The sequence below is a fragment of the Folsomia candida genome, unplaced genomic scaffold (assembly GCF_002217175.1).
Source record: "Folsomia candida strain VU population unplaced genomic scaffold, ASM221717v1 Fcan01_Sc001, whole genome shotgun sequence".
In the NCBI taxonomy this organism is placed as follows: Eukaryota; Metazoa; Arthropoda; class Collembola; order Entomobryomorpha; family Isotomidae; genus Folsomia; species Folsomia candida.
In genome coordinates, this window is record NW_019091193.1 from 26401957 (window position 1) to 26424618 (window position 22662).

General features: G+C 37.8%; 1 protein-coding gene across 4 annotated transcripts; it reads left to right on the forward strand.

Annotated features, from left to right (window-relative positions):
• The first annotated feature begins 4020 nt into the window (after positions 1 to 4020).
• LOC110856945 (alpha-1,6-mannosyl-glycoprotein 4-beta-N-acetylglucosaminyltransferase) lies at positions 4021 to 21802 on the forward strand. 4 transcript variants are annotated; one of them, XM_035846860.1, is made up of 8 exons: positions 4021 to 4888; positions 10112 to 10302; positions 18932 to 19206; positions 19289 to 19556; positions 19912 to 20008; positions 20256 to 20325; positions 20500 to 20780; positions 20852 to 21802. In XM_035846860.1, exons 3-8 carry the CDS (start codon positions 19065 to 19067, stop codon positions 21449 to 21451), a joined length of 1458 nt encoding a protein of 485 aa, XP_035702753.1. In that variant the 5' UTR covers positions 4021 to 4888; positions 10112 to 10302; positions 18932 to 19064; the 3' UTR covers positions 21452 to 21802. The 4 variants fall into 4 exon arrangements, with proteins under 4 accessions (XP_035702753.1, XP_021961229.1, XP_035702755.1 ...); XM_022105537.2 differs by lacking the exon at positions 10112 to 10302; XM_035846862.1 differs by lacking the exons at positions 4021 to 4888; positions 10112 to 10302 and adding an exon at positions 10601 to 10993.
• The last annotated feature ends 860 nt before the right edge of the window (positions 21803 to 22662 follow it).

Sequence of the window (22662 nt, forward strand, 5' to 3'; positions counted from 1 at the left end):
GCAAATGGCAAAAGTTCCGCGTCGGACGCAAGAAAATCCATCTCACCAGATTGTAAGAAATATCTTAAAAAAATACGATTGGTAAAATTCAATAACCGTACAATAAAATAATTCTTTATTTACCTTATGGCGCAATTGTCGTTAAGGTCGTCGTCCAATTTCTTTTCTGCTAAATTTTCTGATCTTAAATGTTGAGCACTATCATCTACGGTTTGTCCATCTAATGACAGTCCTACTATAATGTGCCCGTTATACTTCTTCGATTTGTCACGAAGTGGCAACCAAAAAGTTTTGTGTCCTATAAACAATTTTGAACATGTATTAAGTTTGTATCCATTACTAGTTTATTTGTTTATAAATTTGTTGACTTACCTCTTGATGGCGTTTCTCCTTCGATGTAGAAAATCAATTCATTATCGTCTTCGTGCATTAGAAAAGCAGCATCGTGATTCTAGTAAAAGGATAAAAATTCACCGTTTTATATGGTTTATTTTGACTATGATTATTGAGTTTATGTTTCAGCAAAATTATAATCCCTTATTTTTTAATTATGTACAAGATTGATTCACCTTCACATTCCGTCCAGTATGTTTGCGAGGTGCGTTCTTCGAACTACTTTGTTCTACTGCCATTTGTAATGGCAGCGGTTGAGATTGGATCGAAACTTCTCCGAAGTCTTCTCCAAGTCCACTTACTTGCACCTTCTTCTTTTTGGTTGGCCGCGGAGTCGGTTTTCCTCTGCCTGAACCGAGAGCTGTGGGCTTAAAGTCGTCATCTGAGTCGTCATTCGGCTAAAAATGGAAAAATTAAAATCTAAGAAATAAATACTTATCTTCTAAAACCGAAATGAATTAAATAATAATAAGTAACACATAAGTAACAAATAAATTGTGATTGGTAAATTATAAATAGTAAACAAATAATAATTGGGAAGTACAAATAATATGCAAATAACGAACAAATTAAAAAATTAAAAGCTGCTAATGAGTTTAATAAGACCTGTTCTAACGTCTAACTAACATATCTGATAATTAGCCATTAATAACAATTAGATTTACATCGCGCCCACGACCACGGCCTCTCCCCCGACCTAAACTCCCTCGGTCCGAGTCCATAACTTCTTCTATATGCTAACTTCAAACTTTTGTAATGAATTATATTTTATTAGACAAGAGATTCTAAAAAAATTCACTCTGAACTGAAACACGAAATAAAATAATAATTTTTGGAGGCAGTGAGAGCGAGCACGTCTGCTTAGTCCGAGTGTTGGAGAGTGAATGCAGTAAGAGGAATGCATGTACTAGTTGCAGGTGGTAGTTGCTTGATCGGCTGGTGCGCAGTCCGCACCGACGAATTTAGTCAGTCTGACTAACGTTTTATGCATAAAACCTTGCTTCGAAAAGTATGTCTTCCTTTGCTAAAAGTAAATAGTAAACAATAGTTCTTAAGTTATTCGTATTTCCAGCTTCCATTTGGCCCTGCAATGTCTGAGGGCGATAAAATAATGATGCGAAAAATGCAGAAGGGAAATATGAACACGTTGGACGCGGGGTCAGGGGACGCTTCTGAGGAGCAACGCAAGTAGAATATGACTAAATTTTCTGGATGCATGATCCGGTCAGAACAGAATCTTACTGTGATTTGGAATGACATTATTTATGTATATGCAACTAATATAGAAAGCCCTCTTATTATGATAACTTTAATGATACGGCGATTAACAACGTTCAGTTATTTGCATTTTAAATTTGTACATCTGAACATACCGGCGTGATGATGGAATGAATGTATAATTTATAGCACGGTATCCATTCTTTACTCAAATATCTGGCCCCTAAAAATAAATTGACGGAAGAGTTTGTTTTTGGGTCATTAATTCACAACATCATAACTGTATTTGAGGCCAAATTAAGCTGACTTTACAAATCTTCGGTGCCTATAATATTAACAAAAATAATTAAATAGGAACATATAATATAGATCAAGTTTAGTTTTGACAAAACGATTTTAATTAAATGCCATGCTAAATTATTCCTGGCCGTTTTTGTGTGTGAGAAGTGAGTGCATACGTAAAGATCACGTAATTAGAGAAAGAAAGTAGACGAGAAATAAAGGGAAAGTAGCAAATGGTAGGATTTCAAGTTCTGGTTCTCCAGATTCGAATGACTATCAAGAAAAAGGAGTTGCTCGCAAAATGCAAAAATAGTATCCTGTTACACAACACGTATTGGCAGAGTGGTGGTGTCATACTCCAGCCAAAAGTGTGTCGGTGAAAGCAGCAGCTTTCGAGTTAGGAGAAAGTCAGTCAGTCTTTCAACCCTTTTGCTTCCCAGCAACCGGGGATTTTGTTCACTTCACACCAAAACTGCTGCCACCAGTGCAGTGAAGAAAAATGTGGAGAATTCGGGATGAGGGAGAGAGGAGTCTAAATAGCTATAATGCTAATGTATGCAGAGACATGCCCTGCGAGCTCTGTCTTGCCTGCTTGGACTGTGCTCGAATAACCATCGTTTGTCGTTCTGAGAAAGGGATTAAGGGAACAACTTTCTCCCAAGTCCAACCAAATCCTCTCCTTCTCCGCCTCCTCATTCTTTCTTGACTTCCGATGGTGCGTGTGCTTTCTCCGTAAGTGATGGCACTCTTTTTCTTTCCACTCTCGTGGTTAACATTCCAACGAGTGCACGCCGTGATAGAAGTCCACGGGAATTCAATTCCCACTGCTTCTTGTATTTATTTTGCCTTCTGCATCGAGATGAGGTCAGTCTGCTTAAACCAAATGCTTACGATGGAGGGAGACTACGTACGTACATAGCGATGTACTGTATGCCAATATATCTTCTAGACACATGTAAATATGTACAGTCTGTCCCAATAATATTAGTTTTGTATTAAATAGTTTTCGTCCATTCTTTTATACAGCATACAAATTCCTTTGATGGAGTGGTCAGTATAAGTACATCCTGTTGACCACTTCAAATGCTGCCAGCAACTGATTTTGCTCATGATATACAAATCCCTTGGAATTTCCGGCCTATTCATTAAGAAATGAATGAAAATAGCACTATGAGTCTTTCGAATTATTGGTGCCACACTGCGTACATGAAGTTTGGAAGAAAAAAAATCCAAACTGAAACGTTGGTAGGGCAGGCTGAACGTATATCCTTATTTATTTCATACACTGGTACTTTCTCTGGGCTTGCCTTCTGCCCGGACATTCCATTACTTTTTACAGAGAAAAACAGTTGGGAGCGTAGTGGGTACATAAAGATTGGGTCGTTTCAATTATGAGAACCACCCCGTGAGCTGTAATACAGGATTAATGATGCTGCACGAACTTCCTACTCATGTTCTGGGGTGGCGGAAGTGAAGCGAGATTCGGATTAAATTGGCCACATTTCATTTTTTTATTTCCACCATAACGAAGATGCCGTGAGATCAAGTTATAAAATGAAAGTAGACTCGTGTTGAACTCATAAACATTTTCCATTATTGCTCTGCTATCGCGAAAGACACAAATTAGAAAACTCTTCCCAAGCAGATTACAAGGCAGAGATCTTAAATAAAATCTATGCATGTATCATCTCGATGAGCACACGCATTTCTTGGCAGTAATTATAACTCTCCTCTGCTTGGATTATATTTGTACTACGTGCAGTCCAAGGTCATTATTCTGGACGGGAAGAAGTCCACGTGGAATGGGGCAAGGAAAATGAAAGAAAGAGTTGGATACATATACTTATGTATCTTGCGAGGAACAATATTTGAGTTCTCGATACTAATCAAACAATATCAGTAACTGAATTAGCTTCCTTGATCCTCCATAAGCTCAGGTATGCAAATGGATTATTTATCACAAACTCATTCAAACTTTAAGAAACTTCATGAATCCTAAACTTTGGTTGGATAGCTTAGAAATTAAGGAGTAGTAATGTGTGTCCATACAAAATCTAACTTTCACGATGCTATAACAGACAGAAAATCTACCATTGCGAGTGATTTGATACTGTTGCGTCCCGTTCCATTTATGCAGTTAAATTAATAGACTCTTGATGACATTGTCCTGACGTGACCAAACCCCTGGTTTTGTTGCCAACCCATCTCCCCGACCAACCCACACACATAACGTTGTTGTTCCAGTGGAAACGCCGCCCGAAATTTCCAGGCAGCAGCGAGATAGGAAGACGACAGAGCAGAAGAGGTTCCGTTCGACGTGGATAGAAAGACCAAGACGTTGGAGCGAGTGGAGCCAGACCATCGGGACCATCGGGACAGAAAGCACTCGCTCCTTCTTCTGCATCCGCTTCAGTCAGTTTCGTTTCTCTTGCGAAAACAAGACCCCAGCAGCAACGGTAACTCGGGCAGCCAGAGCCAAACATTGTACTACAAAAGACTACCTGCCTGCCTGCATATTTACTTTGTGCGTGGCTAAATCAAATAACAAAATTCGCATGCTCTCACTTTCCTCGTGAAGATCAAAAGGAAAGCAAGATGCAAAGTCAGAAAGATTTTTGAATATTTGCGAAGGAGAAAGTTTTGTGCTTCTCGACATTTGTTCAACTTTGATCTGCAGGTGGACCTGACATATTTCATCAAGAATAGTGACTCGCAAGTGAAAACGGAATGTGCTAACCTAAGTGAAAGTCGAGGCTAGGAAGCAGTTAGTGAGACGTTTAGTATGCAATACTGTTGCGACTACGTTATCATTACAACTTCTGACTAAAGGCTGTGTGATAACAATTTGGTCCCTGGTGTTTGTAATCGTTTTTTCTGGCAGTGGCACAACATGCAACTGAGCAGATTTGGGTGAAAGTTGCAAAAATACTTGTGTGTGAAACCCCAATGACACGGCTGGTTTTGAGATTTGGAAAACTTATCTGCCTTGATCGGGGTAAGTCCTTGCAGTCACAAATAAGTAACAAAATCATACTAATCGTAAGTACTTATGGTGCTTATGCATATACTTACATTACTTAAGTAAGCAGGTGCACGAAAAGTTATGAGATGAGAATTCTGCTCAGAGCGTAAATTAGGTATGTGGCAAAGACACAGCATCTTCAGAAGACTGTTGAGAAAAATGACACCGCAGAAATCTCATGAATGGCATGGAAAAATGTGTGGAAGTTGATTCCATCCAGCCAAACTTTCTGAAGCAATCAGTCGAAACAAACTCATGTCTAAATAATTTTTTCTTGGAATTACTTTGCAAACTTTACAAGATGTGAAAGAAACTTTATTTCGTAGAAATTTTTTCAAGTCAATGATATTCAGTTGAGTAATACAAATCTGGCGAAATATATATTTATTTATCGTTAAGCATGTTTAGATATGCAGGTTCTAAATCTTGCTTTAAATCTGCTAAATTGTAAAAGTTGTAAATTTTTTTGAATCATAAAAGCGCATGGTTTTCAGTCAACTCACATTTCCATCAAAACCTTTTACGGCATTTGTCACGGTATTTTCGTATTCCTTCAAACTTGTCAAACTACTCATTTCTATATTTTGCTACTGGGCACCACAAGGCTATCGTTGTCAAATGGTACGGACGTAAAATCGAAAATACGCTATGTACAAATTTGTATAGTCTTTAAAAATGTGCGAAATGCTGCATTTTTTAAAGGACGTGAAGACTTTGTACGGGGACTGTATGTAGACTATGCATGAACTTAAGTTTCTTGGTACGGGGGAAGGCTATGTACATATTTCTGTCACACCAATAATCCAAATCCGGCAAGCCATCTAGTTCTTGTGTATTCTAGAATAAATATGGAAATTGAAATCCTCCCAGGAAATTCTGGAACACTTTGATCATATAGCTTTTTGGAGGATGCAAATTTTGAAAGCGTCTTTGGACTCTGTGTAATACTTTATAGGTCCTGAACTCGTTTACTGACAAGGGAAACCTCCGAGGTGCCGGTTGAATCCAGGGTTCCCACCTATACCAAAACGACCACAATATGCGATTTATGACGTAAAGTGAAGGAATTTACGTGCAAAAATCAGTTTTCGTCAATCTGTGACGATATTTGTAACGGGCGTGTGAGCACGGTTGAGAGTGGATTCAAGGGACGAAGCGTGCGACTCGGAGATTGCAAAGAGTTCTCGCATAATTCAAATTCTCAATTAATATAATTTTAATTCTCATCTTATTCATAACTGTGAACAAAATCGTGTGGACGTGAATTAGTGTCGTCATTAGTTAGTGGGTGGTGGTGGTATTCAACAAAAAAGTGGTCGAAACAGAGTTGCAAATTAAATACAAAATAGATTACAATTGCACAAAAACTTTCCATTGGAAATACATAAATCCATTTCGCACTTTAATATGTTGATAGGAATAACAATTCGTGCACATTTTAAAATGCATCTTTATGTACATCTTTATATGTATTTAAGTAACCATCTACATATGTCACATTTTAATGTGCTTATCGTTTCAAAATCGGTCCCAGAATTTGACAATTTATTCCATGAAAACACTTTTTGCAATGCTTAAATTTGGGACGATTTATTTGTTGGTCTACCGTCGATTCAAAATTCACCATTTTGCCAAACAGTCTCAAAAATTATAATTAAGCTTGCCATTATGAATAAGAATTTTAAAAATTACATAAATGAAAATTGTGGTTCGCAATAAAAATGAAATATTTATAAACACGATCATGTGTTCAGCCAACATCTCCACCGGATGTCTCACGACGAAACTCTATGCTATCTGTGTCACACGCTCGTCACAAATATCGTCACAGATTGACGAAAAATGATTTTTGCACGTAAATTCCTTCACTTTACGTCATAAATCGCATATTGTGGTCATTTTGGTATAGGTGGGAACCCTGGATTCAACCGGCACCTCGGAGGTTTCCCTTGTGAGTAGTAAAAAAACGGGCACTACGTAGCATTACAAAACTCTTGGAAATATGCTTATTCGTCTGTATTTTTGGAGAATTGCAAATCAATGTCCTTTAGATTTCAAGGAGTTTGCGAGCTTAAAAATGAAACTGAATTGAATTCTTCATTTTTTATACAACTTAGGATTAGTGGACATTGAAGTCACAACATCCCTCAGATTAGTATCGATATCTTAAATCTATTGTAATGACAAATTTTTACCTTGAGGCGTAATAATAACCCAGCAATGGGGTGTCTCATTGAAATAAATAAATAAATCAATCAATCAATCCATTACTACATATATTTACTTGTTAGCTTATTCATTCATTTGAATTTTCAATCACACCCTTAAGATTTTAAGTGAAATTTTGACATTTTTATTGCATTTTTGCACATATCCATGAAATCATTTTACATATATGTATTTCGAAAAAGCTAAACGACCAGCGCCGTACATAAGTGTAAGAAATTTTGACTATATATTTAAGCAGTGTGTTTCGGCATATCGGATCAAATCAAATCGGATCCAACTGCCGCGTAATGTAGATTTGTATCCATCTCTTCTCTTTGGTCAACGTGCATATTCACCATGCGTACTTTCAACAGACTCAAAAAAAATGTCCGTTTATCCAGCCGGTCAAGTGTAATTATGTATGTACATGGTTGAATTACGTGACAAAGACCATTCCCACTGCTTCAACATACATTTCGAGAACAATAAAAATGGATCCGACAAGGGAAAAGTGCTCTTGCTCGTCGTCTCAATTTATGAACAGAAAGTAAAGATTCCACCCAATTCGCAGTGTCTTCCACACTCTCTGAATTTCCAATTCGATTGCTCTTTATGCTCCAGACCCTGGTAATCTTTTCACATCAGAACTGTTGGCATCGGATGAAATATTGTTCCACATCTACCATGTTCCCACCACTACACGAGAACACCAAATGTTCTGCCGGCGGAACTTCTTTTTTCTCCAAGATAAAATGATATCAAGCATATTTTTCTTGAGCAAACAAATGGGTCATATGCCTTCTATTGGCTGGTAGTCGATATAAATAAACCATTCCAAGGCGAGACACGAATTTAACAAAGTAGCAGGTTTTGATCACGTGTTGAATTGTTGAAGACAACAAATCATCAATTTAACATGTTTTAACAGGGTATATTGGGGGAATATGAGATTATTTGAGGTAATGTATGAGTGTGACAAATATTTGATGATAATCTTATATTACCCTATTGGCCCGTCCTGTGACCTTCCCATGACCTTAAAATTAATAATTTTGTCGAATTTGAATTCTGCTCTGAAATATTTTTAAAATGATATGGTATGTTACAATTGTGCTATTTTGATTTTGACATTTTACCGTTTTGTGACCTTCGAGGTTGTTTGACCTTCGGTCAAATAGGTCGTGATTTCTCAAATCACGACTCTAAATAACGTCTAAGATCATAAATGACGTTTGCATGGTCATCGGGATAGAAACACAACTACTCGAACTTTCTTAGAAATCCTTTGAAATTATTGCGATTTGATACCCCACATGTATATGTTGTTAATATGACCTGTGCCCGCCGTGACCTTATGACCTACATGGCTAGTTAAGAACTTAGCAGCTGCCCTGAATGTTTATGTCGATTGTAAAAAAACTCAAAAACTTTGATTCGTTCTAACAATGGAGTACCAACAGACTGACGGACAGACAGACACGCCATTTATATAAAGTAGCTGTCGCTACTTAATAGTTCCCAATTCAATATATAAAATCCTTGAGCGTTTTCATAGATTTTCGACGTGCATGGATTTGGGAGATTTTTAGCACAATTTAGCTCTGGTTGGTATATCTGTCCTTTGTTGGCAAATATGGAAAAATCATACGCCAACATATATTCTGGTCATGATGTACTTGAATTACTTAAGTGGATTTGGCATGGGTTTGATTTTCGCCTGAATAGCCTTTCACAATCCATTTATTTCACTTGACATTATACATTACGCAATGTGGCAGAGTGGAAATGAAAAAGTCGTGCATTAGTGGTGACCAAGCTAAAAAAAGAAGGAAGAAAGAAAGAGAGAAGGACAAAATTACTGGCTCTGCTTTTACCACTGTCCTTCCTTGGCATTCATTTCCTGGACCTTGTGGAGGACCAACCAAAAGTTGTTCATGTCCATCACTTGGCCCGAATTGTACATCCTTTGATTGGATCACGCAGCACAATGTGACCAAATTCCTTTCTTGTCCAACAGACCAAGGGGAAAATGGATGAGTGCAATTCCAAACTCACATAATAAAGATAAAGGCGACTCGACGACCTCCCCCATGTACCTCACGTACGTGCTTATGTACATAGTACGTATGTACGTACGTGTACTTCTAGAGGTAGGCAACTGGGTTCGATTGCTTTTGCGGATCCGACGAAATGAAATGAGGCAGTTATTTTCCATTTCAATTCCGGTCCGAGTCAGGATCAGTTCCGCTTTACATTTTCACCTTTCGCTCGACCAGGAATGTTTTGGACTCGAGAACTTGGCAATTTCTAAGAAAAGGAGTTCAGTGTTCTCTTAAAAATTGCTTATTTATTTATTTATGTATTTATTTATATGTATTCATGTTGTCGTTGAAGATGGTGGTGGGGACGTGGCTCCACTCTTGACTTTGTGCTTTAAAGCAGATTCCATATATTGATACCATGGTCCTAGATTTGCATGTGATTGAATATCCGATAAGTGGATGCGAATGACATTTTCTGAACAGTTCTCGTCTAACATATTTAAATATGCACAAACATATTCTTCCATATTTGTGTCTCGCTCTATCGAATATTCCCCACATACAGATCATAAAATCACATCTTTGGTTTTTAGCATATGTATCTCTGCTTTGGAAGCTCAATTTCATTAGTCCCAATTTTTAATGATTGCGTAATTCCTAAGTATTGCCGACCAATTTCTTTAGCGTCAATGCACGAATGTGGTATCTCAAGCATATCGGAAATTACATTGAAGGTTTCTGTAAAGTCATAGACTATGAACAAGCAATTAATATTTCATTCCAACCAGAAGTTGATGTACATGAGTTGCTCATGCCTCTCACCATTTGTGCGTGGTGACATTGTAAAGGAGTTTATAATTAGAGTTTGCTTATTCCAGAACTAATGGAAATAGAACGAATAGGAGGAACAGGAGGGTTTGTTTATGCATATTTAACTATGTTTTAGCACGACAATTTGACGCAGAAGACAGGACAATGACAGGCAAACGAGAGAAGCATCCTTCCGGTCCAGTATAGCCCACGGACAATGGATTTCCTCCAACTGAACTGGAATAAAAATTAATCTGGACAATAAAGGCAGCCACTACTACATACGCTCCCAATAATCACAATTGGATTGGATTCAATATATTCGAAGTAAAAATTTTTCTTAAAAATATTAAATCCTTTTATGCAAAACTCTGGTCAACGACTTTTCCTCGTGTTCAGTGCCATCATCAATCACACATGGACTTTGTACACATTTCGACAGTATAATTACCCAACATTGTTCAAAATTCTATCTAAAATAGATCTCAATTTAAGATAAAGCTGCTCTCATCAGCAATTCTAATAGTTGATGTTCGATTTAGAATGAGATCGATTTGGAGAGTTGGAGAGCATCAGAAAAGGAGAAACTGTTCCATCTGTCAGTTCGTGTTTTGTGGTGGTTTTGGTCGGATCTCGTCCGCGTTTGTTCTGTGGCTTCTCCTCGTTAGTAAAAATATATTCGTGTGTGGCGTAGGTAAATGTTACGCGAGTGCATTGGTTGTGGTGTTGCATGGTCTACCTTCGAACTACGTACGCAGAAATATAGCAACGATTTCCTAGTTTCGCCTAATGATGTAGTGGAACATTTATTACTGCGTGCGTGGGTTCGAAAAAGGGTGGAACGGCGGACCGTGGAAGAGGCTGGATGACTGGGTAACTTTTAATTTCCTGCCTTGTCGATCTTCGAATTCTTGTTGAACGTCTGAAACACGTTCTGCTTCAATCGGGTCGATACCCGATCATTACGGGAATAGGAGTCATCGCATGGAAAATTAAACCCTGCATGATCAAACATTAGGTAATGCACTGTGTTTTCCTTCTTAAGACATGCATGGTTATTGAGAGTAAATAAATAATCAATTCAATTAAACACACCAACTTTAAGATTTTCTTGATGAAACTCAACTCAATAAATAGTAAATACTTGATTGAAGCAAAAACAATCCCATCTCCTCTCTATGCATACATACTATTTGTCAGTGTGATGGTCTTATGCAATCTAATTTTAGGTAATTTTATATCCAGCTCTGTCTGTGAGGGTAATGTACACTACAAGTATTGAGAAACTATTGAGAACTCAACGAGCGAATCAGATTGACAACTTATTTTGCGACTACTCATGTCTCACTAATAACAACAATGGCAGGATTGGCATCCTTCACTCCAACTTTCATTTTCAACATCGTAATGCTTTCTTCTCCTCCTTGCGATGAACTATTTTAGAGAAAGTTGTGAAGGAAAGTTGTTCAAGATGTACATAATTACATTTAGAATTCGCTCATGGTCAAATTGATGAGACTTTTTGCATTTCTGTGAAAAAAAATCAGACGAGAGGGAAGGAAAGTGGATCGACTAGAGCTTTTCTTTCAGAGACTAATACGAAAAGAAACAAGGGATCCTTAATCATGCTTTCTAATCTCTTTCTTTGTAGTCTGGCGAGTAGGACGAGAGGGAAGTAGTGAATATTTACATCATGCGACGGGATCAGGCAGGCTGTGAATAGCAAATTAAAGATTTCTGTCCCATGTTCGCTTCTCATTTCTCTTTGATTTGCTTTCTCCTGATGCGGTGCTTCCCTCGCGAGATGAAAAATGAATTATTTATTGATCGAAAATGTGATTGTTTCTCAACTCACAATAACATGGCTATGGATGTATTTGCATGCACTGTACGTTATTATCTAATATATACACATGATCTATGGTTATTATCGCTGTGTTGGATGAAATGTAGGCAGAGTTGAGCATTGGTGTTTAAAATGTATGGTACGATTTTCCATAGACGACTGGACCTCGAGCCTTTTGTTACATTCAATCTCGATTCATTTCCTCACTCTACTAAATATATGCGCACATTTCGCCCTGAAATAATTTACTTGAGCATGTATTAGGATCAGGATTTACTCTATGTTACCGTCCACTTTCGTTTTTCTGGAATAAATAGTTCGTATAAAAACGAGTGACGCACTTTATTTGAGTGCTTGACTGTCATACGAGTCACGTTTTTCACATTTTGCATAGAATGGTTAGCATTTTTTAAATTTCACGATGGGAAAAAAGATTTCAAATTAAAGTGGATTTTGAATTTTGACCTTCTGAATACAATATAATTTATGATGTGGTGTATGCATCATGACAAATGTACAAAAAATTCCATTGATAAAATAGAAAAATTAAATCATCCGAGAATAAACAGCAAGTACATAGCTCGTGTCGTTTAGTTTATTTCAACCGTACGTGGTAAATAGGAAGCAGATAGAGCAGAAAACACAAAACAGACGATGGTCGTGTAATGTTTCTCTGCATCGTCGTCTGGTAAGTGTTGAATTTTGAAGGGTTTGCGATTATGGAAGACTACTGGCATTTTTGGACTGGGAAATCTGATGGTTGATGCAGAAAGGGAAGAAACCTGGCTGGAAGAATGTGATATCGAAGAAAGTAGAGTAAATCCCGTTCCGACCAAGTAACCACCACACCATTCACTTTCATACCCTCCGTAATCCAAGAGTGTAATAGCTGATAGAAAACCACAAAGGACGGATTCATGAATTTATAGTACAAAAGATGCCTACCGTGCGATACTGCTTCTTTGCAGTAAATATCACCTGCATTCCATAATACTCTCGAGCTTTGTGCTGGCCAAGTTCGGAGAATAATGCGGCGCGTGGTAGCATGCAAGAAAATGCAAATGTTGGAGACGAGGAGAGAACAAATTGCAATCACGGTGTATGGTTTCTGGTATGTGTTCAAATATGTTGCATATATTGCATCACTTACGTACTTGATGGTACATAAGTGTAGGGCTCCAGAAACTCAGCAAACCTCTTTGTAACAAAATCTAGACCAAGGTTTTTCAGAGAAACGAATTCCAGTGAAATTAGTTCAAACTGTTCATAAATGCCATCCATACTTTCAATTCTCAAGTTGCCTGTACCGTTTATTGTGAGAAATGAATTAATTCCTTGTCACTACAATGTACGATGAAAGCAAGGATTTTTTTACAAGTAGGAAGTGAGTAATTTGATTTTTTTTATTTACGACTTTCAGGGTGGCACAAAGTAGAATTTACTCGAGCATTTCATTTACTCCAGTCTCAACTTGCTCACCCGCAGCCATTTATTACTTTTGTGGTGGAATACTTTCATGACACTTTGAGCTTCAACTAACACTTGAAGATTTAAATATTTAAATGCGCATTGTTCAAAGTCAGAGATAAAAGGGAACGTATTTCCAAACTGAATGAAATTCACTCTCGTAAGCGCTAAGGTAAATACAAAAACGTCTCTAAAATTATATTAGCGAGAAGTTGCACAATTCTACAAATGCATTATTGTGATTAGACTGGCGACGTAAGGATTTTTGGAGGACAAAGCTAAGAAAGAGATCTCAAGGAACAATAAAGTGAAAATTGAGTTGGAACTTGATTCACGAGGAAAAGTATACAAAAAAGACATGACACTTTAAGTGACTGGCGAGCTTTATATTCGTCAAGAAATAGACGCGAGTTGAGTCAACTGCCCATTCGCACGTAGTCTTTTTTATGGTGAAATCGCAGCAGTTACTGAACTGGATTTCTGAGCTCATGCATACAACTTGAAGAACGCATAAATCTTTGCATAATTATTTTGGCCCATTTATTTAGAAAATTAGGTAATTAAGATGCTGTATAGTACTATTTTTAGCTGTTTGGTAACATCAAATGGAAGGCCGCAAGTTTCAAAACGGCTCATTTGCCAAATTCAAAAATCAACTATGATGTGTGTGTGACTAAAGTTGGTTAATATTTTGAGCAATTTTGTATTAGCTGAATAAAGTAAAAAATAAATATAAAATAGCCCTTATTTGTACTTCACACTTCCACATTCAGCGTGGGAAGGTAATTATGGGAGCTATTTCTGATCCACAAGTATTTGAAGTACATTATTTGATGCTTTTAAGCTAAATCCATGTATTTTCCTAATTTGAAAGTTTAACTAAAAATCTCATGGTGGGAAATGTGGGTGTGGGGTTTCTATCTGCATTACTGCAAAGTTGTTAACTTATGCAAGTGGTCGAGGTGCGTTTGGTAGAATATTTGATCGTGAAATCCCCCATCGTTAACAAATGGATTAGACAAAGGCTTCCAGATTCAGCTTCACTCGCTCACGGGTGGCTGAGTGGTTTATGGGTTTGTTTAATTAGTGATTAATCATACTTGCAAATCCAGGATCCATATAAGTCCCATTTCCATCGTAGTGGCACTGTGGAGGAACTACTATTCTGTGGTCGAAATATGTATCAGCATGTAATGTAATTATTAAGTTATCCCTCAGTCTCAACTAAAGATATACACCAACCACGAGTGACGAGGAGAATAGCAAAGCGTGCGGGGTGAAAGAGTGAAAGTGTTCCTCATTAAATTTGGGTTGAATTGTGCGGTATTTGAAGTTAAGTATTATGATACAACAAACAACATCGGACATGCCAACATTGGAGATCAGTTGTCCAATTAATGTCTAGGATTCCAGGGGGTGAGCTGATCACTAACCGAGATCTTCTTCTTCTTGGCTCCAATCCAGAGCCTGACTTGTGATATCATTTTATACGTATGATGTTTCTTCTGCTCCTACATATATCCCTAAATAATTGATACGTGGAAGCGTGCTGGAAAAGCAGCAAGATATTCATGAGAAATTGCAGAATTTCGTAAGTTTCCTCCTCCATCTGCTCAAAGACGTTAAACGGACGCACATCCAAATTAGCTCAGTTACGGTGACAAAGCGGAGGCAATTTGGGATTTATGGAAATAAGCATTGTTATCAAGCATTAAAATTTGAGTCTGTCAAAGCCATTCAATGGTTAAATGAATCAGATTCAAGTTTGTTTAGTGGTAATTGAAACACTCGGAGAGACAGAGTTAGTGCCCGACGTGTGTTTGAACCTCGCATTACCTGAGGGTAATAATGAATGCATGGTTATGTGCTGCTCAGAACCCTGAAACGATCTGCCCAAGGATCGATGAAAATAGGATTGAAAATGGAGAGAGAAAGGAAGGTGAAGCTATATAAATTCTCGTGCTGGCACGATGGATTTTACCAACATGAATTATTCAAATGTGGAGATGACTAAACCATAGTTTATTGTTAAATTATCTCTCGTGAAGTTGTTTTGCATAATGCAAGGTCTCCAATAATCCACGGATAATGTGCAGAAATGTCTTTAACAGGGGTGTTGAGTCACACAGTTCACCGTTAACCGACAACAAAATACGAAGACTAAATATACTAAAGTATGGACTGCACAGGAATTTACCAATCTTTGACAGTTGAATGTGGAGGAGAGAGAGAGATGTATTGCACAGCATGTTTAATGATATCACATAACCTGGTGTAAAAACGATTCTGATGGCATGTGACAAGATGTTCAACCCATTTTGTAATTATGTCTCTTGAGGAGAAGTTAGACATTTGAGTTTAATGCTTTCGAACGCACCAACTACTGCTTCATGCATACACTTCACAAATATGTATGCATACAGAAGTACATACATACATACGATCTGCTGGTTGTGGTGCGCGGCTGTTGTGTGCTGGCGAAAATAGATAGATCATACGGATGAGAAGCCAATGCACAACGTTTCGAAACGCATTACTGGGTCGCATTGTAGCGAGTAAAGAGTTGTGGTAAGTAAGTAGCAAAGTGGCAGATGAGCTATTTTGAGACATGGTGGTAATATCAAAGCCTTGTATCTTCTTCTCCTCCATCCAAGCTCGAGATGATGAGACGCTTTTTACTCCTCAAGTAAAAAGCGTCGTCTCTTCCTTAAGTTGTTTGCTTTTTACTCCTCCAATCCAACTTTGAGAGGACGCAGTACCAGCACGAGAACAAGAAGAAGGATTACCAACCAAAACATCATTTAAGTATTTGGCCGCGTTGTTGGCTGTGTTTGATCACATCGCATCTCGCATCTCTCTTTTTCTGGCGTCTCCATTATCATCCATTCTCAAATCTGGCAGGGAGTGAAAGACGTTGATCGTGTGGTGATTTCTGGGCACTTTATCACTTCTGACTTTTGGTGAGCTTTTTCTAATTGGAATACTTAATCTAACAGCATACGACAATTTGCGACAAAGAGCAACCAAACACCCGAAAGATCGAAGTTGAGGTAAATGTTGAGATCTTCTCAATTTCTACAGGATACCAGAAAGTTAAATAATTTGCTCAATGGTAATTTATGAGGTGCAGAATAATTTAGTACGACACATATGTAAACCATCTTAAAGAAAACAACTTCGATATGTATGTGCATGCAGTTTGCCGATGTAGTCTTAAATAGATTCTTCATTTGTGTGTGGTTGAGGAAACTGACCTACAATAAAGTGACTTCAAGTACACAATCTCGATATAAAATTAACTTACATATATTGTTCAAATGACGACATTCAAAAAGACTCCTCGTGTACGTCTCAAAATCTTCTGCTTGAATTGACTCTTGCTCGTCTCAAGTTCCCCGTTCAAGTACATTAGAAAATCATCAAAATGACGACTGGGTAGTTGTACATGCATAAACAGGTAGCAGGATCCGAACAATTCCGAACAGTGGGCAGACGTAGTAAAATTGCAATTAAATTTTAAATTCTTCAAGTCCATAGTATGATGACGTATGTATTTCTTGCCGTTTCTTCATCCCATTATTGAGAACAGTTGCCTCTTATTTCGGTGCAAAATTTTCCGTACGATTGTAAAGTCTGCAGTTTCTACGTATTTTATTATCATTTATGCCCTTTACAACTTTGCATGTTATTAAGTTCTTGCTTTTCAATGTTTTGATACAAAAATGTACTTAGGTATCTACGATTTCCAAGCTTTTTCTAGTTATAATTACATGAATTATTTTTTAAATTGTTAAATTAAAATATTAGCAAGTTAAGTAATGCTCATATCAAATATATTTATGATGATACATGATCCGAGGAAATGTTGTGACTCATCCTCAGTCTTCTTGCACGAAATACTGTTTTTCAGTTTTTATGCAATGAGAAATAATTTGTAATGTCCGATTCGGATTTGGACAAATGACTCTGACAAGAACCTAAGGTTTAGTCTGGGTACATAAATAGTAATCCATTTAAACAAGACAAATGCAGTTGTCTCTACATCTTAAAACCAAAAACAGATTTTCTGTCAGAAGGGATTTGCACAATTAATCCCTTGTTCATTTTATATGCCATGAAAAACAGACAAGGATAGATTGTAGTTTGTACATATATTCTTATGTGACGTGTTGGTGAGCAATTTCGCTCCACTACCATCAAGCGAGATGCTAACATAAACTATTTTATTCCGTTTGTTTTATTTTATTTTGCTCATTTGTTTTGTTCCACACTCTTGAATGCGACGGAAAAACATATTGCTGCACAACAACAAGGCACATTTGCAGGGATAGACAAAAGTAGCTGAATCACATCCCACGCAACCATGCATTGTACGATAAAGGCGAGTAAATAAAATAAAAGCTCCAAATATCCGCATAAAACGTGAAACTATCTAAAAATACATATACACTTTGTGTCCATTGCCATTGTTCAAGTTCCTCTGTTGCCAGTGTAAACTGCTCCCTCATCATCATTCATTTCATTTGTAATGTTGTACTACCCACTTTCTTTATTGTGTTGATCTCGTTCAACGGAGAATTGCAGACCTGACAAATAACAAAGAGAAAGTTTTGATGCCCGACTAAATTTCCAAACTTTTTCCGATGAGAATTGCCACACTAAACCCGAATACACCAAGGCGATATATATGTGCACACAGTTATCGTAGTTATGGAGGGAACTTCCCCACACGTAACGCATCTCAAATCTGTGTTCTCTGAAGGCACATAGTTCTCTATATTTAGTGGACCTGAACATTGGGCTGCTTTAAGAACCGATTTAAAAAGTAAACTTGTGTGATTCGGAAAAGATGTTTGAAGAAATAAGACAGAGAGAGAGAGAGCAGAAGAATGGTGAAATCATAAAGAGACCGATTTCCTTGTTGGACTTTCTCCTCCTTCCTTGGTCCTCTTTCGCTACATTTATTCTCAAGCACACATCCACCTTCCTTGTCCAACAACTCGGTCTCTCGACTTTCTCTCGACTCTTCTTCTGTTCTCCTCTCGTCCTCCTCTGGGACTTGTCTCACGACTCACTCGGAAGAGGAAAAATCACATCTCACCATTATGAAGAAGGGTGAAATATGAAATGAGAAATTGTACTTTTCACTACTTTCCTCTTTCTGGTGTGCACTGAAAAACTTTTTAGTTTATTTTATAACACTTTGGTTGACGTGAAATGGAGCCGAGTTTTAAAAAGGGTTCATTCTCAATTCTAGAGAAGTAAGTAAATGAGGATGCTTTTAACGGTGACTGACTGCAGTGACACTCCATTTGGATAATGGATATTAGAACTGATAAGTACAAAACGACCTTTCCGATACTGTATTTATGTAATTGATGCATTAATATTATCCTTCTCAACATTCTTCAGCTTTTGATGTTTTACGTACAAATCTGTTAAATATTGGCATCTAAATTGGCATCTAAATTTCAAATAAAATCAAGTATTATCCCCGAAAACCGCAGAAATGTCTCGTCATAAATTGAGTGAAGTTATTTAGCTCGCTTAACATGAGCGTGCTAATGAACAAAACATCAAGTCCAAAAAAACCACAGTCTGAGATTATGTAATGTGAATGTTTCTTTATTTATTTTTTATTAGAGAGCCTCTTACGGATCATACCACATGGCGTTGACTGATTCCAAGGATTCCAGCATGGCCCTGTATCACAGTTTGTGCGAAGCTCTATATTTCTGGTCGTAGGGTCGGAGAGCTATCGCCTTCAGAAGAAATAATGAAGTCTTTGACAATGACATCAATCATTTCTCGACGCTACCTCCGCTTTGCCACTCTCCTGGCACTCGTCTTTCTTCTCTTCGTCGCCACACAGAACTTTTACCGGATGGAGTCGCTAAAAAATACGTCGGGGGCTGAGAGTAAAAAAATAAGCGTTTTCTTATATGTGCCCCGCTGTCAGTGTACGGTATGAAAATGCTTAACTTTTGTTTTCCCATCTAGAGCTGACCGTCGAGGGAATCTTCGGCTGTGACGAAATCCCATTATGGCAGAGTCAAATGATCCACCGAGCATCCCTCCCACCCATCGCCGGCTACCGAAACCTCACGTCAGGGGACAAGAAACTGCTCGCCATCGGGATTGCGACAGTTTATCGGGATGAAAATTATTTACTCACAACGTTATCCTCGTTAGTTAATGAGTCGGATGCGGAGGAAAGGAAGGATGCCGTCATCATTATTTACTTGGCTGACACGGACACCGAAAAGAAGTGAGTTTCCCAATTTATTACGCAAACACGCGTCGGATGGATTTTTATCTACACCGAATGGGCACTTTTCTCTGCATTAAACAACACGAGTATATGTACAGAACAAGCAGTATACCATTTTGTATGCTCTCGTAGTTGTTGAATGCCGTTCTTGTAGCCTATTATTCCAAACCACTTTGGTGTGTGCTGGTGTTAGAGAAGTTTGTGGCTTGTGAAATCGTCGTCGAGTGGATTAAATAGGCCACCATATTATATGACGATGATGATGATGACAACGACGATGAACAAAGGTTGTTGACAAGTTTTCATACTTTCACCCAAATTGAATCAAACTTTTAATTAAATTTTCAAACAGAGAAAAGCAACTGCGCTCAATTCGCAAGCACTTTCAACCGCATTTGGACTCGGGCTTCTTTCAAGTGATTGAATCTGGGCCTGAGATTTATCCACCGGTATGACCTTAGGTTACTTTATTTTGTTGGCTAGAAATTTATGTACACAACGAAATAACTTTAATATTCAAATATCCATCTAAAACTGAGCAACTTGGGAGTGACTGAGTTTCTTCTTGTCCCAAAGCGAAACTTACTTATTAAGACTTTATCTATTGAAGTTTAAAATGCAAGAAAATAACTCTGAATGCATGAATCTCACAAAGTCAATCTAAGAAAAGAGCGTCATTGTATTCCTTACTTTTAGATGGACTTTGCCCTCACCAAGCGGACGTTCAACGACTCCACAGACCGTGTCTTATGGAGAGCAAAGCAAGGTATGTACATATGCAGACGTATCGGGAAACATATATCGACCGACATTAAACATTAAAGCGACGTATGTAAACATTATGGTTCAGAAACTAATAATTTTACACATATTTATCCTTAATAAGGAGTCCTTTTCGCTACATAAATAAATAAATAAGAGCTGTTCTAATTATTTTCAGTGATGGACTTTGCATTTCTCTTTTCCTACGCCAAGCCCTTGTCGATGTATTACTTGGTGATTGAGGATGACATAATCTCTTCTTCGCAGTACATCTCTGCTGTGAAGGATTTCATCAAGTCCCGAGAGAGTCATCGATGGACTGCCCTACACTTTTCTGGTTTTCTGGGCATTGGACTTCTCTTTCACAATTCAGACCTCCCAAATCTAATTAGACTCCTCATCATGTTCCATCAGGAACAGCCTGTAGACATGTTGATGAGGCAGTTCATCTCACTTCAGGTATGCACGCATACACATAAAAGTTAATTATTGAACATGCATGATTTTACTTTTGATACATGTGCATGTAGGTCCCTGATGAACTCGTAGCGCGACATTTCCCAGCCATATTTCAACACATTGGAATTAAATCCACATTGCCAAATAAATTTCAAAAGCTCAAGGATAACACGTTCGACATGGCCAAACGACGCTTCAAGAACCACAACCCACCCGCCGACCTCATCACCACGATGAAGGTTTACAACGATTTCGTTCTGGAGTATGCTTATCGGCCAGCACCAGGAATTTTCTGGGGAATTTCCAAGGCTCAGGATACGTTGGACATTATTTTTCAAAAACCCATAAACATTTCCCGAGTAGTGATGCTGAGTGGAATTCCCAGCATGAAGAGTAAAAACCAAAAAACGATGAAGGACACTGTTTCGGACGGAACACTTTTGGAAGCGAGCTCCCACTTTCAAAAAGTTACCCCGAATGGAAACAGTGCCATTTGTGATAATTTCACGTCAATTGCAGAGTTCAAATTGGGCGATGTTGACGTTTGGAGAGATTGGAGTGGAGGACGTAATCATAGTGAAAAACTAGCCTCGGTTCAGTGTCTCAGAATGAAGATTGGTCCCTCTCAGAGAAGTTGGATCATTTTGAGAGAAATCCAAGTTTTCCTTTAACTTCAATAACGTGGTGACGTTGAGGAAAACTATGCGTTCAGTTCACATGCTTTGACATACTCGCCAAGTCTCCATTTCCAAACTCCTCATGTTCTTCAACCTTTCTATCATACAAAGACTATTTGAAAATACTTGTTGTATATTAATAGAAAATATTTCAATGTTAGCTTACATACATACAGTATTTATATTAATATTCTGACGTATTTACATTAATTCCCAACTTATGAAAGTTATTTTTCTGTGATTTTGTATACTTAATTTAACAATAACTGCGTACATACATACAGAAATAAGGTGCATATGTAGTGTAACTGATATTGAATGAATAAATGAATCGTTTCAAACATATTTATACTCGTCCAGGTCGTCTTGTTCTTGTTCTTCTTGGGCGCAGCAACATCGGGACTGAACGGTTTGTGGGGAGGAGCAGCCCTTTTGCTTTGTGTCCGCCTCATAACATCCGCTTCCAGGACATGGGAACAGCAGCTCGATATTCTGACAAGAATTGCCCCATTTATATTAACCACTAATTTTAATATTAATTTACTCACCTGACATGGCGTCCACTTGCATTTCTCCACTAATATTCAAGATCATGATCCAAAATTATAACACAACATCAACATTTTTAAAGGAACGTAAATTATTAATCTTTTTAGACTTACTCAAAACCGAGTTTGTGGCTGTACTACTGCCCACAAGTAATATCAACAGCCGTAGTTCAAACATCACCAAAATTCCTAAAAATAATCGGACCTCTGAGTTTCTTTCCCTAAACATCTTCAAAAGTGATAGGAAAATTTGAAAATAATAGCTAAGCTTGTCAATTTTCAAGTTCCGAGTTCCCAGTGTCACTCATAAGTGAGACTCTTGTAGTACATAAAGTACAGACTAGTCGAAGAAATAATAATGCATGCAACTTGATGTGCTTCATCCACTTTTTTACACATTTTAAATATGAAAATGGAATTGAGACATGCACCGGATTTCCATATTACTTGTTATTCACTTCACCCACCTCGCGATAATCGAGAGAGCTGATAAATTCTCATAAAATGAGATTAGACGATAAAAATTAAGTGAAAGTTGAAGATGAGGCATCGTGAGAATTTTGTATCACCATCGCAAGAACTTTGTCTCAACTCTCAACCACCAACCAACCATGAACTATGAACCATCTTATTATAAATCACATACCTCTTGAATTA

Coding starts and splice junctions, on each gene's coding strand:
- LOC110856945 (XM_035846860.1), top strand. CDS start 19,065: ATGAAGTCTTTGACAATGACATCAATCATTTCTCGACGCTACCTCCGC. Junction 20,326..20,499: donor CTTATGGAGAGCAAAGCAAG/GTATGTACATAT, acceptor AATTATTTTCAG/TGATGGACTTTGCATTTCTC. Junction 20,781..20,851: donor GGCAGTTCATCTCACTTCAG/GTATGCACGCAT, acceptor ATGTGCATGTAG/GTCCCTGATGAACTCGTAGC.